The sequence below is a fragment of the Haplochromis burtoni genome, unplaced genomic scaffold (assembly GCF_018398535.1).
Source record: "Haplochromis burtoni strain Fernald_Lab_line unplaced genomic scaffold, NCSU_Asbu1 Contig_93, whole genome shotgun sequence".
Classification (NCBI taxonomy): Eukaryota; Metazoa; Chordata; class Actinopteri; order Cichliformes; family Cichlidae; genus Haplochromis; species Haplochromis burtoni.
The window spans coordinates 589,021-607,864 of NW_024582454.1; the positions used below are offsets into that span (position 1 = coordinate 589,021).

At 40.4% G+C, this 18,844-nt stretch overlaps 1 protein-coding gene across 1 annotated transcript in view; it reads right to left on the reverse strand.

The window, feature by feature from the left end:
• The window catches only part of afdna (afadin, adherens junction formation factor a), a gene marked incomplete in the record, with an annotated part of 132,374 nt that overhangs the window by 21,289 nt on the left and 92,241 nt on the right, over positions 1 to 18,844 (reverse strand). Inside the window, 4 exon segments of the mRNA XM_042222731.1 lie at positions 633 to 833; positions 2,133 to 2,251; positions 4,439 to 4,512; positions 4,601 to 4,666. Coding sequence (XP_042078665.1) covers positions 633 to 833; positions 2,133 to 2,251; positions 4,439 to 4,512; positions 4,601 to 4,666 — 460 coding nt within the window.

Consider the following 18,844-nt stretch of genomic DNA (forward strand, 5'->3'; position numbering starts at 1 on the left):
CCTTTTGCCCTTTAGACTACTTTGTTACAGATATTTTACATGCTGTAAAAGGAAATTCCCAGCTTGTAGCATAAATTACATATAATTTGTTGGGATGTGAAATACCATGAAAGGAAGATTTCAAACATAGTAAAGAACAATGAGTTTTTTTAATATACTTCATCTGTTTAAACTGTATTAAAGCTTAAAGTTATGTATTATTAGTGATGTGGCTGCTTTGAGTGACAGGTGGGTGCCGACACTGTGCACTTGGCTTTACCTGCAACAATTCAAGCCAAGTTTTAAATGTGCTATATAAATAAAACTGACTTTATTAGGTATCCATGTACACATGGAAAGTTTGCTATCATTGATAATTTAGCAGCCCAAGCTCTTAACCAAATATGACCATATCCGATTCCAAAACAGACAACACTGTGACAGCAAACATGGCCAACTAAAGGCTTTAAAACAATGCGCGACATCCCAGTGGGTACATCCTTCTTAAATATACAGTCTGTAAACCAAATAAGTAGGAATGGTTTCATTATTTTGTGCAGAACTAAAGTTAAAGTTCACCTTATATTTGTGGCGGAACAAGAGGAATTATTAAAATGACACTATAATAAATAATTAATAAGCAGCTTTCTTACTGGCTACGTTGGGGCTGGAGCGATGGTCGGCTCGGTTCTTCAGGAGCCGGTCTTCTCCGCTCATCTTCTTTGGCTCGGGGTAAGAGTCCCAGCCGGGCTGCGGGCTCTCTGGAGAGCCGTTCTGCACCGAGCTGTTGTACAGCTCGAAGCCTTCACTCTTTGGTCGCATTTTCCCGTTCTTCTCACGGCCTCGGTCTGACGCTGGAGGTGAAAGAAGAAACAGGAGCAGAGGAAAACAGTTAAAAAGAAAAAAGTGAATCTTTGTGTTGCTGCAGTTTGTCAGCCTTTGTTCTAGTCGAGCTTGTGTTTGGGCCCAACTGATTTCACCTCTTTGGAGTCGTTTGTTGTCTCAGACCATTTTAAACACACATCAAAGTGCTGATCTCCTGCTGGGGCGTCTGTAATTGTGACTGAAGCTAATTTAAAGGCATTTAAGTGTATTTTAAACATAGGTTCATATAAAATCCATACAGCACAGCTACCAATTTGTTTCTTCTTCTGGCTTCACGCCATCGTTCTGTGAGAATCTACACTCCTGCTCAGCTTGTCCAGTTTCCTGTAACTAAAGACCATCCTTCGACGTCTGCTTGTTAAACGTCTCTGTCAGCGGTGCAAGAGTCTGCGGTCGAGGGAATTTGGGAGAAACACGCCTTCATCGTCATCGTGGACCACAGACTGGCCCGGCCAGAACGGTTCCTTAATGAATCTGGGGTCACCGCTCAAGCAGACAAAGACCAGCGCAGAGCCAGACAACCCTGTAAACTCTGCCATGCACGTGTGTCTGCACACACACACACAGCTGGCTCTGGCCACAAGCTCTCATTATATCCTCCAGTCTGCTAGCAGGATTTTTACTGTGCTGCAAAGAAGACAACAAGGACACACTGTCTGGACAAGCCTGCTTCTTTTCCATCATCCACAACACCAAATTACTGGCACACCCTTCAGTGGACCAACAATAGTTCATTCATTACCACTTTTAAATACTTTAGAGAGCCGTGTTTGTAGCTGTTTTTAAATGCCTCTGAGGGTTGTTGATTGAGTTAATGAATTGTAACAGAGGTAGAAAAATGGCTTCATTATTTTTAAAACTCCTAATGATTTTATTCATTTTATTGCTGTTCATTTGTGTCTTACTACCAATCCTTTAAAAAAAAAAAGAGAGAAGAAAACAACCTTTGTATCTATTCAGAAAAAAAATAGATACAAATATTACATTTATACCAAAATTAGAGAAAAATCAGCATGCTTGTGGAAAAGGTTGAACCCAAGACAAGTTTTTACATCTATCTGTACAAATAATGGCTGAAATAGTTGAAGACAACTAACCAGAATTCAAAATCAATTCTCAGTTGATTTAATTTGATTAATAAGCCATCAAAGTTATCAATAAGTCACAAAGATTTCCACAAATCATCAGCGCTTCCAAAATTACATCCAGAACCTTAAACCAGAACTTTTAGTCATGAATAAAATCCTGCTTCTTGTGTGTGCGCTCACCTCTTGCCATCATTGGGCTCGGCTGGTTGAGGAGGGTGGCCAGTCCGTGGTAAATGGCTCCCTGCTTGGCGACTTCCAGAGTGACGACTGAGCCCGTCCTCGTCATCAGCTCTGCCGCCCTGAACAAGAGGGGGGAGCACAAATTAGAGAGGGACACACTGAGCCAAGTTTCTTTGCAGCCCCTCCACAGCCCCACTCTCTGGGACAAACTTAGCCCAGTGTGGAGTCGCAGTTGTGGCTGTCTAAGGGTTTCATAATTAAAAAATAGGGTAGAAGAACAACACCACAACATTTTAGGCAAACAGGAATTTATAATCCGCATCTGTGGCGATCCATACCACAATCAGATGAATTAAGACGTATACATACATTTAAATTTAACTGTTTTTTCATAGACAAACTTCAACTGTGTGACTTGTGATTATGTTTAATTTGGCTTATTTAGTGGCAGTTTATCAGGTGGTCACATGTTTAGGAGCGGCAACCTTGATTACCATTATTAGGTACCTGTTCACGTGGGAAGCGCAGCTGTAGTTTTGGTTTATGATCACCTTTTATGCTGATCGCTGTCTGTTTTTTGGATTACTTTAAACACTTCAGGGATTTAAAGCATGTCAGACAAGAAGACCTGACCTGTCTCTCTTTTTAGTTTGTTACTGGAGTTGCTATGGTGCGGTTTCCTTGTATCCACGTGATAAATATAATCTGAATGTATTGTACTAACTGGTGTTTTTTTAGCTTCAAAAGTAACCAAAATGCCTTCGACATGTTTCTTATGTAAGGCAAAGCGGTTAAGATATGACACATATAGAAAAGAATGTGATTGTATAAGACTGAGACCACAGAGCGATGAGGTACTAACACGGGATGAGGACATGACTGGAAAAAATCAAAGTACCTTTTTTGGTAAAAGAACGTGTAGACAGACAAGGTTGTATCTAACACCCAGGTGGCGCTACAGAGGTTTATTCTAAGTTATTCTAAATTAGAAAATAAAAGTTTCGAGATTTTAATTTTGTACCAATTTTCTTCCAGCTTCATTGTCAATATTGTTTCAAATATTATTAAAGTTTGTTAAAAAGGAGCAAATTCTCACAAGGTGTTTCATGTTTTGCCTGAAAAGTTCCTGAAATGTTGATTGAACTTCACTAAAACACAAATTTCATATCATGTAGACATAATGGTCTTAATAAGCTTATGCACCAGAGCCTCCTGATGCTTGTTGGTCGAGCACATTGTTTTTGTTTTTTGTTCAAATAAATACATTTTGAGTGGGAAGTCTGGACAGCTCTGCAGCCCCCAGCACTGCTGTGAGTTAATAACGGGAAGAACAACTGCCTTTACTATGAACCAGAGGAGGCAGGGATTATATTTGTCACTACCAGAGACACGCTTCATTCCAACTTTGGCTCCAATGCTGATGTGTCACTCAGACACGCACAGGATGCCTGCTATTATGTGTTACATGTCCCTGTGTATGGAGCTTTAACCTAATCCTATAAATAGTTGTAGGGCAGAAGCTAACTGTTTGACTGGAAGTGATTCTGGGAATGTAACATCAGCCCCTTGGCGCTGAGGGGAAAACAGGCTCCAAATCCATATTTGGAAACATCACAGCTTTACATACACATCTATGTCTGACAGAAAGGGTAAAAATCCCTTAATCTCTACTTGCTGGGAGTTGAGATTACCACGCTATTATACCATGACAAAAACTCGAAATCTAGAAAAATTAGTTAATTGCTTTAGCTGCTACCTGCATGCTAAAGCAATTAACTTAATTATCTGTTAATCCAGTTTGACTCTTTTTGTCACAATGCAGGTAATAACACTAAAAATCAAGCCTGTGCATGTCAAGCAAGAGGAATAACAGGATTAATCTGAATGGGGCGTTAGCCACCGCGTGCTCTGGTGCTGTTTCCAAAACACACGCACGCACGCACGCCCTTTTTCTGCTCGAGCTGCATGTTCCAGACGTGCTGGAAAATCCGTGTGTTTACAAGGACCAACGGGATGCAACGACCTCAGGATGTCTTAACCCTGAGGTGAAAAATAAATTATCATGCTGACGTGCCGCTGAATGTTTTCTGCTCCTAAAATAACATTAAATGTCAGTTTCATCATCTCGTGACCATAAATGCGTCACTACAGCGCGGTAGGTGGTGAAATATATAAAAAGAAAAACACTATTTACACCCTGCTGCTTCTTTGGGGTCAATCATAAAATTGTAATTTGCTCGTGTGTGCTCAGGATTTCCCAAATTATTTCTGTGGATTAAAAAAATGTTGCTGTACAAGTTTCTCACCTCTCTTGCGATAGACCGACTAGACTCCGCCCATCAACACTCAACAACTGGTCACCTGCCGCCAAACGACCATCCTGTGTAAACACAAACAGACGCACACTCACACATATTGATCACATCCTGATTCTTTCTCCTGTTTTCCGTCGTAGTTTTCATACTGACCATATCAGCTGCTCCGCCTTTGACAACAGACTTGATGTAGATGCCCAGCTTCTCCTGACCAGCACCCTGCAGAGAAAAACCAAACACAGTAAGTATAATGTTCATAAACCTGCGGGTGAAAAAGCGAATGGTTTTCATAAGTGCTTCAGTTTTTAATCGAGTAACTCGATTCATTCCTAACACAAAAAGCAGACACATACAATTACCACAATTATTTACTGTAAGTAGGGAAGCACTTTGAATGCTCAAACTGAGTAGAAAGGCCCTATACGAGTACCGGTACATTTATAATTTTCATTTCATCCGATAATGGTTATAAGTTATGACTGGATCGGGTGATCCTGAACTCATTTGAGCTGCTACAGGCTCAGGCTGGGAGAAGATGCATTTAAGTGCCACCACAACATGTTATTAACCTGGGGTCACAGCACATGGCTGCATCTCTCTGAGCCTGATTCCTTTTAAAATAGAGTTTTTCCTTCCCACTGTTACCAAGTGCTTGCTTAATTGTTGGGATTTTCTGTCTAATACTCAGGAGTCCATGCACTGCAACAAAAAAAAAACAAAACAAAACAAAACAAAAAAAAAACCTTAAGGCAGGGGTCGGCAACCTGCGGCTCTTTAGTCCTTATACTGCGGCTCTGCAGTATTTAGCTGAAATGTATTTTATTTATGTTAGTTCTTTTTTTAACTTGTAGTTCTAAATTGGAAGATTATTTTGATATTGAAATATAAAAATAAAATTAGATTTTATTATTTTTTCATCGCTCAAAATAAGCGTCACACTCGCAGAAGCCGGTGTAACCGCCGCAACGCCGTGCATATATCAAGACTTTCAGCCCCAGATAGGCCAATTATGGATCTTTGTATCCACATTATGTCAGCAGCTGTTCTCCACCGTGAACTATGTTAAAGACAAACACCGCTCACGCCTCACAGATGACAGCTTACAGTCCTGGGTAAAGATGAAAGTGACTTCGTACAGCCCTGATTTGCAGACGCTGTGCGCAGAGGTTCAGGAGCAGAAGTCCCATTGTAAACATATCACGGCAGACCCGACACTGTTTGCATGAACAAGCTTTTCACACACGGTTGCTGTACGCATACAGCCGGCTGTAGCTTTGCAGCTCACAGCCCGACACACGCCAACAGCATAGAGAGCACAGACGTTAAGGCGGCGAGCTGTGATTGGGGGTGCAGCTCAGGTTCGTCCGCTCCCCTGCAGCAGCGCTGCAGACCACGCCCCACCACACACATTAACCAGGTAAAATACATATTTAGGCAGAATTTTGAAAATATCTTTCTTTTTTTTAGCAGCATAATGCTTTTTTTCCAATTATTTTTTAAAAGCCAGGCCAAGGCTCCAAAAGCCCAAAGGCAATATAAGGGTGGCGGCTCACAACAGTTGTTGTTTGCTACATGGACCATTTTAGTTCAGCTGGGTGTCTTTCCTTTTGTTATATTTCGTTAAGAGTTCAAAATGTGTTCATTACATAAATAAAATATAATTTTCTCTGTAGCACTTCATGGGTTTCATAAGCAACACACCTTAGTTGTTCACACAAAGCATAAAGGTAAAAAACAATAATTACAGTGTTATCTTCATTTTAGATGTCAAAAAGTATTTGCAGCTCCCAGTGTTTTCTTTTGCGTGGAAACCGGGTCCAAATGGCTCTTTGGGTCTTAAAGGTTGCTGACCCCTGCCTTAAGGTGACTTTTGTTGTAAACTGGAGCTACATAAAGTAAATAAAACTGAAGAAGAAGAAGACAGTTTCATTCTCATGATGAATTCTAGACGATCAGATGCTCCCTTGATGTTGTAGCATGAGGGATAAGAATGCAAACATCTCAAGTGGTTAAAACATTTGCACAGAGCTGTACTTAATCTCATAAGTGTGTCTCCGTCCTGCCTTTTTTCAACCTGCCTATCTTAGCCAAGAAAGTCAGGGAATTAAAGCATCCATCTCAAGAAGGAACTGTTATACAGTCCAATCCTAATGTGTTGAGACAGAAATGGTGACTGAAGGTCTGGACCTGGTAGGAGTCCAGGATCAGCAGGTTTTTATTAAACACACATTTAGATCTACAAGTTGATGCTGAACAGAACCAGGCTGGATTGCAAAGCTGTCATTTCCTGAACTATAGCAAGTCCACTCACAAGTCAAACTGAAACTCTTCAAGACATTTACTGCAGTCAAACACACTCAAAGGCTTTGCTGTACGCCTGTAATATTTACAGCAAAAACAATCACATCTCTCCACAGGATTCAGCACAGATTAAGTTTGTGTCAAAACATTTTCTTTAAGTCAAATCTTTTCTTTACAAAGCATAGCAACAAAGATTTTTTTTCCAAAACAAAAGAAGGGGGAGGACAAACACGTGCTAGTGTCATTGTGCTCACAAAGCCCAGAGCTCCTGTCGACGCGTTCTGACTGTATGTGTAGTTTTCCTGTGAAGTGGAGAGCGCTGGCTTACTATCAAACGTATCGCTATCACACGCTTTCTTTACCATCAACGCATGTTTATCCTTGGAGTTTGTGCAACTGTTGAACCAGAAACCATAAAAATATCTCAGCAGTCTTTCTTTGTAGAGATCGTGCTGTGCAAAGTATGAAACTATTTTCCACCGCCAGCACTTCAGGATTTTCTTAAGTGAGGATAAATTAAGAAATGTTCTCTTTTTCTTTTAAGAAGCAAAGAAAACATATCTGACAATCTTGCTGATAAAAGACTGGAGACAAGTCTTCATACTTTCAATCCAGTTTAAGAAAATACAGCTTAAAGGCGACCCAAGACATCACAAGAAAGGTTCAAACGCACAACCTCCACATTAAGAATCACAGCATGACTATAAAGTCACTCATAAAACTGTGAAGTGGGTTAAAAAGACTTCTAATTGCTGCCATTTGTCAGACCTGGCAACGTGGCAGTGTGTCTGTGTAAAGCCACGTCTTATGAAAAAAACAAAACAAAAAAAACAAAACAGGGGTTGCACTCAGGTTAACAGCTCTCACTGATAGCAGGTCACTTTTATGAACTGATTCATGGGCTGTGGTTTAGAAGACAAAGACTGCAGAACAAACCACAAACACCTGGAGGAATGGAGACATTTCAACGCTAAAGTTTACCCTAAAATCAAAGGTTAATGTGTTTTCCCTCTGGCCTGTAGTGCTATTCACCCATTTAGGGCTGCACATCACCAGCCCATCTTGGCCTTCGATGAATGAGCACTCAGGTTTGTTGCAGGCTATGGTGACATTATCCTCTGTTGCATGCACAGACACACAAGTACTGATTTTGCTAGACTGCACTAAAGTTGAGGACTGGAGAACCCCGCCATTAATCTCAACATAATGCTGCTCGGTCTTTTCAATTTTAGCTCTTCATAAGCTCAACGGTGCGGCTCTCCACAACAGTCCCAGTTTCTCATGTAGAAACTTAGGATTTTAATGGCCCATCAATGCCGCAAGGAGCGTAAGGAGATGAAATCAAGCCCTCACATCTCTACTGTTGCCATCAGAGAGAAACCAAAGCAGCCACAATGACTGCAAAACTCACAAGTCAGAGAATGAATTTGAAAAATAAAGCAAAAACAAATTTTTATTTTGCTATTTATCTGGTTTTTCTGAGGTCAGGGCTTTGCACACTGGATAAACAGGCCAGAAAAAAAGGAAATTTAATTAACTCTTTAAGGAGCAAATTGAAAATTTCTTACTTTACCATTGCCTCAATGATTACCATAAGTAGCTCATATTTCCTCGAAATTTAGCAGGTCAACCAGAGCGCCTGTTACTGAGACGTTTGTTGACTATAAATGATTTCCTGCAGAAGGAAACAACTGAGTATGTGGAGACATAAAAAAAAAAAGAAAAAGAAATGTAGCTGCTTTTAAGTAACAAAGGCCTTTGTGTTGCCCCGTCTTATAAATGAGAGGAATGTATGCCAGAGCTTTCACATATTTTGCCCAAATGTGTGTGGACTGTGGATGAAAGCCTGTTATTGAAGTCTAGAGCTTATGCATGACAATTACTAGTATATTTTAAAAGTGCATAATTTTCCCTATTTTTACTCCAATGACTAGCTCATTTAAATATGCACTTAACATTGAGTGAACATTGTGTTCTTGTTTCTCCAGCGCAGACCCTCAGGCCTTGAAGCCATTTGAGCCACAAGGTTTCAGCTCTCAGTGTGTGTGTGTGTGAGAGAGACAGAGATAATGAGGCTGCATTCATGCAGGCACGAATTTCCTGTGACTGACATTAAGATGAGAGGAGGACAGTGAATCATTCTGACTGTCTCGTGTCTGTTATACATTACAGGCGACATTAAAAGAGCGTCTGTTTCAGACGGAGCCAGGCCCTCATGCACTGATCCAGAATGAGGCCCAGAGACACTTGCGGGAATTCCCTAGATCCCTGGAGGATATCATGGGTTGTTTTTTTTTTTTTAAGGAAAAATAAGAGGATCCTACAGCGGGGCTCAGAAGGGCAGCATCGGCATCAGCTCGTGTCTGATGACTCCAACTGACTACAGCAGCACGTACAGGACGCAGCACACACAGGATGCAGCACACAGACTGAGGAAGTAGTTAAGGTACAGCAGCTGAGATGTGCTACTGTGGAAGTCGATGTGTAAAGGTCAGAGATCAACTGACGAGTTGCAATGAGTGGAGGTGCAGACATTCACAAGAATGGCAGAGGCAGAAACATTATTCACTGCAAATGTTATATTTACACTTTTGATGTTTATTTATAAAGCACTTTTAAAAGCAGAGCAGTTATGGACCTGGGTCGCTCCACTTGGAACTGTTTGCAATGCCCACCTGCTGCCATACTTAATCGGTCTGGTCCCAGAATATAACCAGTTGGCAACCAGTTAGGTTGAGTCTCCCATTGCAAAGCGAGGTACTTTATTATTATTATTATTATTATTATTATTATTATTATTATTATTATTATTATTATTATTATTATTGGCACTTATCTGCAAACCTGTGCGAAGGGGGATTACAGAGGGATTACGCGCCAACTCAGACCCTGTTTGTTTGGAGACAGGTGTCCTGGGCCTTGTGACTGAATGTTGCAGCCCAGGGTTGAGTGCACAACACCCGCAAGCTCTAAGTAACCTCTTGGTCACCACAACTACCTACAATCAGTCTCAAAATGTAAAAGACTATAATGAGGATGCCATCATTTTTACTGTAGTGTGACAAACACCAAGTGCTGTCTGCTAGGAAGGCCACTTCCTATTTCATTTTTGTTTTAGTAGGTGGGCCAGTAAGCACTGGATTTCATTTTTTCAAAAATATTATTCTTAATGACAACAGCACACGTTAGCTAAGACCCTTCCATTAGCAATCACCTTTTGTTTTACTTATTTGGTGCTTGGCTTGAGCAGCAGCCTCCTGCTCCACGCTTCTGGTTCCCTTTTACATGACTACTAATAAAATCTATTAAATAAACGACTCAGTCTAAACCGCTTTCCTTGTGGTTGGTTACCTTTTTGCCTCTGAACCTAGTGAGCTGGGATGTAACAGAGTTTTATCGTGCTGTGAAGGCCTCAGACTGGAGAGGCAGGTAAAGGGTGCATACTTTGCATTTTTGGGTGGAAACCAACTCGAGTGAGTCAATAGAAACACAAACAGCAGCTAATTACCTGAGATGTTTTTTCCTTTTATGCTTCAGTGTGCTGGAAAACCTGGGAGGAGCTGGAAGTGCTGAAACCTGAAACCTCATCTCTAACCGTTTCAGCCTGGCCTCTAGTGTAGCTATAGAGCGCTAGACATCAGATAATACGACACATTAGAAAAGAAATTGCACCGCGGCAAAAAAATATAAAAGAGATTGATGTTATCCAGGTGGATTCTTTTGTATAAATAAATGAGCACTAGCTGATGAGCTTAAATCCTAATAAGAAGCTAAAAGGCAAACAAAACTCTGTTAAACGTACTGATTACAAATACGAGTCACGGTCTCTCTGTTGTGTAAACAGAGAAGACGAGCAGGCCAACTGCAAATTCACAGGCAGGTTGAAACATGCACGAGTAAATGCAAACAGCAAGTTTGTTGCAACAATTAAGCTATAAATTGTTAATTTTGAGGTGTGTTGCTTGTCACAAGCATTGGCAACAAATCAACACAAATTTAGATGCATAAGAATAACTGAAATATCTGAAGACCCTTTATTTATTTAGTCCTGTAACAAACCCTCGCACACCAAATAAAGCACACCTTTAAGACATCACACCTCTATTAGAGTGAAACAACCCGAAGAAGTCTGCTCTTAAATATACTTCCAAATTCAACCTTTATGGAAAATCCAGCTTTTAATATTCAGCCAACTCCAAATCCTGTTGCTATGCGTCACACTTCTCAGTGTAACCTACAATGAATCAATGTAATCCTGTCAGGTGCTCTTGTCTTACAAGTTCTAGCCACACAACAAACATGAGCTTGAACATCAGTGCCCCGAGGGTGGCCTTGCTGGCTCCACACTCAAAATCTCTCTGAACTCACACCTGTTAAAGAAGAAAAGCCCGTCCTCGACTCGTACAAAGAACACCAAGTATCAAAAGCTCTCCTCTGCCCACAATTTCATTCTTCCTGGGTGTCTAACGTGAGCTGATAACCCACTAAAAACAAAGCGTTGTCTGTTATAGAGGTAGGACTGCTGTGATATATAACAATTTCTACAGCTCATAAATGAGGTGTATTGCGCATCTGGTAAATGCAATGTAATCAAATTTCCTCCTTTAATTATTTCTGCAATGAAGGTAACGGCTTTACCCAAAAATAAGGTTTTAAAAGGCTTTTGCTTCTTTCTTTGAAAGTTATCCTTCTACACCAACTTTCCTGCTGCTGAGTCCTCCAATAGATTTCTAGTCTACTCTTTAGGCACCATGTTTCTCACTTATGTCTCTGGTAATAATCGCTCCTCTTGAAGAGAGGAAAATAAATACGACTCAAAGTGATGTGACATTTTTCTCCTCAGCCATTCTGTGGCTGACTCACACTGAGAAACACACGAGTCACATACATCTGATACACATCTGACAAACTGCTGCTAATGCAGGCTGGCGGCATACCAAAATTACAGCTTACAGTTTGAAAGCATGTCAACCTTTCCGCAGCTTGACTGAGGTTATAAACCACTTATCCACGAGAGGAATTTATGCTCAGCTCACCCTCGCAGGTATGCTTTATCATTTTTAGGTGATTAAGTCTCTTCTCTTGCCTTCCCTGGGCAGGTACAGACTGTCCACTTGTTTGTTCCCAATTCTCTAATTTAAATTTTGTTGCGCCTGTCGCTACAGAGACATTTCTAAACCTTTGCGATTGTTGAATAAATACAAAAATGCTGACTTCAACAGGTTTATAGTAGGTAACCCACAAGCCAAGATGATGGCTGATCTCTTACCCCTGTATTAAACAGAGACCGTGATGGAAGATGGGAAAGTAGTGAAATAGAAGGTCAAATGTGCAGGTCAGAGCACCCTGGTAACTCAAAAACTGTTCAAGTATTTTGTTCTGTCCATCTCAGATTATCCTACGTATATCTACGAAGTTCAGGGTCTCAAATAATGGTGAGATGCATATATTTCAGCTCCAGAAAAGTATTTTATTGCTGCTGGTAGTAGGGTGTGCTTTTTGGTGCGGAATGGACAAAATCAGACAATGACTGCAAATTGTATCAACTAGTGCCTGTACCTAGCATTGTAAACTGCAAAACGCAGAAATTAAAAAAAAAAAAAAAAGAAGATAAAAAAAAAAGAACAAGTCCTGGACTGATCAGCTGACAGATAGAAAGATGGGTGGATTGACTGACTGATTCACTGACAGATATATGGATGGAGGGATCAGCTAGCAGACGGGTGGATGGACAAACGGACTGGCTGACAGACAGATGGATGGAAAGATAAATGGATGAATCGGCTGACGGATAGAAAGATGATTGACAGGAGGATGCATGGATGGCCCGGCTGTTAGACTGATGGACGGAAAGACAGATAAATGGATGGATCAGCTGAAGGATGGATGAACTATTTTCCAGTGATTTTGCAGAAGGATAAAAATGGAGTTTGGGGCTTGAATACATCACGTGGTAAATGCAGAAGCTGTAGTAACCAAACTAAAGATTTACCAAAAAAATATTTCATTTTATTTATGTAATTATTTTTTGTTTTTAATCCAACAGACCACATACGGCACTAGAAATAAATGCAATTCAAATTTTTAAAAAAGCAAAATGCTGAAATAAGACCAAAACTACAAAATGTAAACAAAATAAGCAAAAGACAAACAATGAAAAAGCCCTAGCCTTTTACAAGCATGCCTCAGTTTTTCCCCACACAGATGTGCCAAAATGTGACTACATAGATTTCATAACGAGCGCCAAGGTGAACAAACGCTCTCCTTCCACACCTCGTAAACACCTCCTGCCCAACAGGAAAGCGAATGCATGTGTGTGTGCGTGCGGTACATCCTTTCATTGTTCCAGCCCTTAGAGGTGGGACGCTCTCATGCTATTGTTACACTTCCAATACGCTTCTATCAGCTAACAAACAAACACACACAACTAAAGCTTCAAACACTGCAGAAACAGACTCAATCCTCCTCCTTTTCAGTTTATAGCTCATTTCTCAAGCCGCATAACTCTGGTTTGAGTGCCAAACTTTTAACTGTTTAAACCTCTATTCCCTGTCTGTCTGCAAGTGCACACAAAAAGCAAAACATTTGAAAGAAAAAAATATATAAATTAGTTTCCTAGTAATGTAGGGATAACAACGTATCATCGGCATGAGCTTAAATCTTAGTTTTTAATGTTAGTCTCACACGTCTCCACAATGTATATTTCAACTTTCCATCCAAAATACCACACATTTTTTTTGAATCACACCTCTGGTTTTGAGCCCCAATGTTAACTGTGTGAGTGTCTGAACTTTTAGACCGAAGTGTAACAGCTGCAGGCTCCGCCCCTTTCAGAAGAAGGTATGAGTGACGGCCAAAAGTTGCCAATGAGAGCACAGTAGCTCACCTGCTGCCAAAACAGACCTGAACGAGACACTTTCTGGCTTTTAACTTTTCAGATTTCTTGTAAAATTGTAATAATAGAGTTCATCAGAGAACATCGTGGTTCCAAAGGTCAGCGGTGCAGGGCAGCTGCTTGGTAAACGGTCCGAGTGTGTTAGCTGTTTTGATGGTAGTTAAGGGCCTGCAGTGAAAAAAATAATTCGGTCATTCAGTTATCTGAAAACAGGACATTTTAAATTAACTCGGACCGAACCACAAAACCCCTGAAGAGGACTGTGAACAAATTCTATAACCTCCACCATTTAATCATTTTTAATATACATATTTAATTATTGAAAATTGAGACATTTCCTCATAAGCGTTAACCAAGCTCAAGTTTAACAGTTGATGGGATGTATCAACCAAAGCAGTATAAATGACCAGAATTTTTGACTGGAGATTGGAAAAGCTCTCCTTTATCAAACACTGTCCTGTCTCTGGGAATCCTCAATTACGACACAACACAAACATTATCTGGTGTTTTTAAATCTGTACAGAGAGGATGTTCTGTTCCTTTCTTTCGCTGATAAAGGAGTAAACACACCAACGGACAACAAGAGGAGGGCGAAGAGGAGGAGGGGAGCAAGTGTTTCCTCAACTGCAGCTGGGAGCTGCCCGGAGGGAAGACAAACACAATACAATAAAACACACGTGTGTGGGTTTGACTGATGTAGTATTTTTAAGGATGCTAATCTGCTCTCCACACGTTTGTTCCACAGAGACAAAGGGCTCCAACAAAATGACCAACATGTAAAGGTTGAGAGTTCAAACAGAGCAATCACTGATTCGACATACAGATTTTATGAGCTAATATTCCCATTTTACACCAGAATTCTTATCTAACATTTAAACTGCGCTGAACTGTCAGACCCCCTCCCCACCACACAAAAAAGAAATTCTTCAAGTCTAATAAAATATTTTAAAATTTATGGAGATTTCTGCAAAATCTGATTAAGGAGTCTTCTTTTAGAATCTACATTTTAAATCAGGCCACAAATTTAAATCTGGCTGAAGAGCACTTTACCCTTTTCTTTTTCCCTTCTATTAAAAACACCAGGGGTTTTTGTTTAACCAGTGACAGAACGGCACTGACAGCAAACTGCCAAGAGTGATGGACCAGCAGGCCATTGCACTCGATAAATCCAGGAATATTCAACCAGCTGCTTCACAAGCATGTGCTTCTAAATAAACACTAAATACTCATGGACTACTCATGTCCATCTAAAAGATTGTTACCAGCACAAAAGGAAAAAGGAAACTTCCTCCCTCACGTACATTATGATGGTGTTTAATTTACTGAAGTACACCTATTATTTTTTTTGTATATCAAACAGTGAGATTTGAGCCAGGAAAAACCCCAGTAAGGTCAACATTTTAGCAGAGCGAGTCTATCGTACATGAAACGCAAGTCTTAATCGGGTTTACATGGATGCAAACTTACAGACCACCTTTCAAATCTTTTTTTTTTAAATTTATAATAACATCAAAGAGAGCAGACAGAAACAGTCTCTTTGCCTTTAAAAGACACAAATGACATAAAAAGAGCAGTTACCTGGTCTTTCCTGCCCACCACAGAAAACCACATGTTGCAGCTGCTTGTTATCCAGACCAGTTCACACTGGGGACATCCACAGCGGAACACACACACCCGCACCAACTGCACACACCTGTTTTTTCCTTTTCTTTCCTTCTTTTTTTTTTTTTTTTTTAAAAACCCAGAGAACGAATCAACCTGCTAACATGAACCGACAAGTCTAAAACCTCCCAGCAATTACACAGACTGAGCGTAATCCATTGAGCTGAACTTTTAAAAATCACTGTTTACGGACAGAAATGCGGGATAAAAAAGTTCCTGTATGTAAAGCAAAGACGTGCAGGAATCTTTCCGCTCTTCATTCTCAAAGGTTTGACCGGGAAAAAGAATAAATCTTAATATAGAAAAAGTGTTATAATAAAAATTTTTAAAAGTTGCCCAACAGTCCAGTGTGTGTTGCAGTAAATTCCTCAAATGTTCCCAAGAGCTCCCAAATTCCTCCACAGCGTCCTAATTGCAGAGTGTTTGTTAAGAAACAGCAAATTCAGACAGCGGTCCAGAGGTGAAGTGTCGGCTGGGACGCCAGCTGGTCGGACTGAGGTGGAGCGCTGCTTCAGCTCCACCAGGCAAATACCACACACGCGCACACAGACACACACTCTGAGTTATATAATAGGACAAAGCTCAGCCCAGTTTACAGAGAATTTAGGCATCTGTTTGACAAAATTCACTCTACCTGCCTTTCCCATCCCACATACACACATCTCTGCCACTCTCTCAAACATCCACACAGCTCTGAAAATAAACAGAGCAAGGAGGTTTCCTCAGCACATCCTTCCTTCCCACTCTTCCTATCCACACACACAGAGTCAGACTGCACACACACAGGAAAGCTCTCGCCTTAAGCAGGAAACTTGCTCCAATCAAAAGAAAGAAAGAAAATCATTATGTTTTGTACAGAGAGCAAACCGTAGTAGTCTTATCTACTCATATCCTCTTGCATGGATGTATACTGGTTTGATACTGCTGTTCTGTACAAGATAAGCTACAGTACACCGAGGAACCCAGTTAGGGGGAAATCTTGGTGATGGAACGGCCTTAATGTAGAATTATGTAACTGTCTGGCCTGAAAGTGAAGGGTTGCCCCTGAAGGAAACTTGTTAGTCAAACTGGACACCCAACTGTGTCTCACTTCTCTTTGCCATTTCAAATTATAATCAAAACCATGTCAGACACTGTTGGGGGCTCTGAGGTACATGCTGTGCATCGGTTCCTGTTTGGCTTGCAGCTCAAAAAAAGTCAGAAAACTTTTTAAATTCAAGAAAGCGAGCCAGTGAGTTGATTTCTTACTAACATTAGGAAAGATACAGGGTAGCGAAGCCTTTTCTTGTTGCTATGAAACACTCAGGATGAGTCGCCTGATGATAGCTGTGACATGTAAGATTAGAGGGAACCAGTGGAGACGAGACTGGACTGGAAGATGATGTCAGTTGAATATACTCCACATTTCACATTACAGCCTCCCTGTGATGTGCGGTGAGCTTATATAAACTATTTTGGAAGCAGACTTAACATTTTAATTGTTTTCAACTTCAAGTTGTGCAACTGTGTTTTTCCAGGACTTGAATGAAGTGTTTTGCGTTTCGAAGTGTTTTTGTTTAAATTTTCAGTTCATCTGAAGTAGCTCGGTGTCACAGTCATTACATTTTACTAAACAGCAGCCTCTGCGGCTGCAGTTCCTCCAGTGTTAATGTAAATGTGTCATGTTAAAATACTACGCCTCAGAGCTGAAATTAACATGTTTACAACCATCAAATAATGAATTGTGACAGTCTGTCCAATTTGGTGGCCCACTGTGTGGATCAACAGTCCAAAAAAGTTTAGCATTTTCTGTTAATTGGCACTAACAAGCAATAATCTACACAATCAGTATCTGGGCATTAGCAACAAGGTGACAGTGGCCAAAATGAGTAACTCCAAACTTGGAGCCAAAGCAACATGTTTATTACATCCATACTGAGCAGGTATCCAAGCCACATTCATTTTCTCTACCAAAATGAACCTCTGCATTTTCTTGGACGGCGTTCCAGGTACAGTTAGGTCCATAATTTGTTAGACATCAACATATATTTTGTAGTTTATTCCTCTTTGCAAAACTAGAAATCAAAACAATCAATATGTGATAAAAATAAATATAAGGATAGTTTTTAAACAGTTGGATGAAAACCCTTTGCCTCAGTGGCTGAAGTCTAGAGCCCATGAACATCACCAAAAGCTGTGTTTCACCTCTTGATATCTTCTGCCAGTGAAACAGATGTACTGTTGGGTTGAAATCAGGTACCTGCCTTTGCTTAAGAAAACTGGCTTGTGTTGGTTCAACAGTGTGCTTTGGGCCGTTATCATTTTGAATTGTGAAGCTCAATCTGATCATTTTGGGAAAGTAGTCCTATACACTTCAATTCATCTTGCTGCTTCTATCAGTAGTTATGTTTTCAATAAACATCAGTGACCCTGTAGTTTTTCAGGTCTTTTGGTGTTGCTGAGCTGGTCGCTGCAATCCTTCTTCAAACAATAAACCAGTTTGCTGATTGTTTGGCCACTCCTGATGTTTTTGCCAATTCTCTGAAAGCTTTATTTTGGTTTAAGTCTTGTGACACACTGGCATCTCATTGGTCCTTATCTAAAAAAAATACAATTAAAGGCTGTAAAATACTAACTCAACACTTGGATTCAACTTCAGATTTTATGCCTGCGCCGTTTGTTGTAAAATAATGAGGGAACCAGCCTCACCTGCACATGAAACTGCTTATCAGTCTGCAGCAGCAACCTTCGGACCTTCTTTTACACTTCGGAAGTTTCTGATTCGTGCTTTCCCTAAAGTAGTTTGCATGCAATCCAACGACAAAAATGAAATGACTTGACAGCTACAAAACAAAACCTCTCCATGTGAAGTCTTGGTTATCTAATCCTATCATTGCCTCATGAAAAACAACTATACGATGCAACGTCAAAACTCCTGCCCCACACTCTGTTTACCTGACTGACTTTAGCATGTCAGGTGATTTACACACACCGATTTACAACAATTGCTCGCACTTTATGACTGCGTGAGATTTACAGCAGGGCAAACTCACAAAGCACAAAATTAACACGGATTAATGTTACTTTATTTTAAAGTGTTTTGTAAGCTTGGAATTAGCTTGGAAATTGGAATTTCTTTATGGCTGTGACATGGTCAATCGTCCAATCACTTTTGGTCTTGTGAAAATGGGGGACAAGGTGTGAAAATAGCTTTAATTCCTAAACAGTTGATGCAAAATTTTTGTCAGGCCACTTGAATTAAAGCTTAAGGTCCAAACTTCAAACTGTTTCATTTCAAATCCACTGAGGTGGTGTATGGATGCAACAAATTAAGGACCTGGATATTCACATATGCCCAAGTGTGTAAACCTCCTGTTCATGTATCTTTTGTTGGATTATTAAATTAATACTTTTATGTGTATGTAAGCCAAAATTGCATCTTACACAGACATCTGCAGACTTTTGTACTTTGGTCCACACATCAGAGGTGCGGTAACACAAACACATGGACAGACAATGATCTACAGTTAAATTAGCCCCACCGCACAGCCCCACATCCC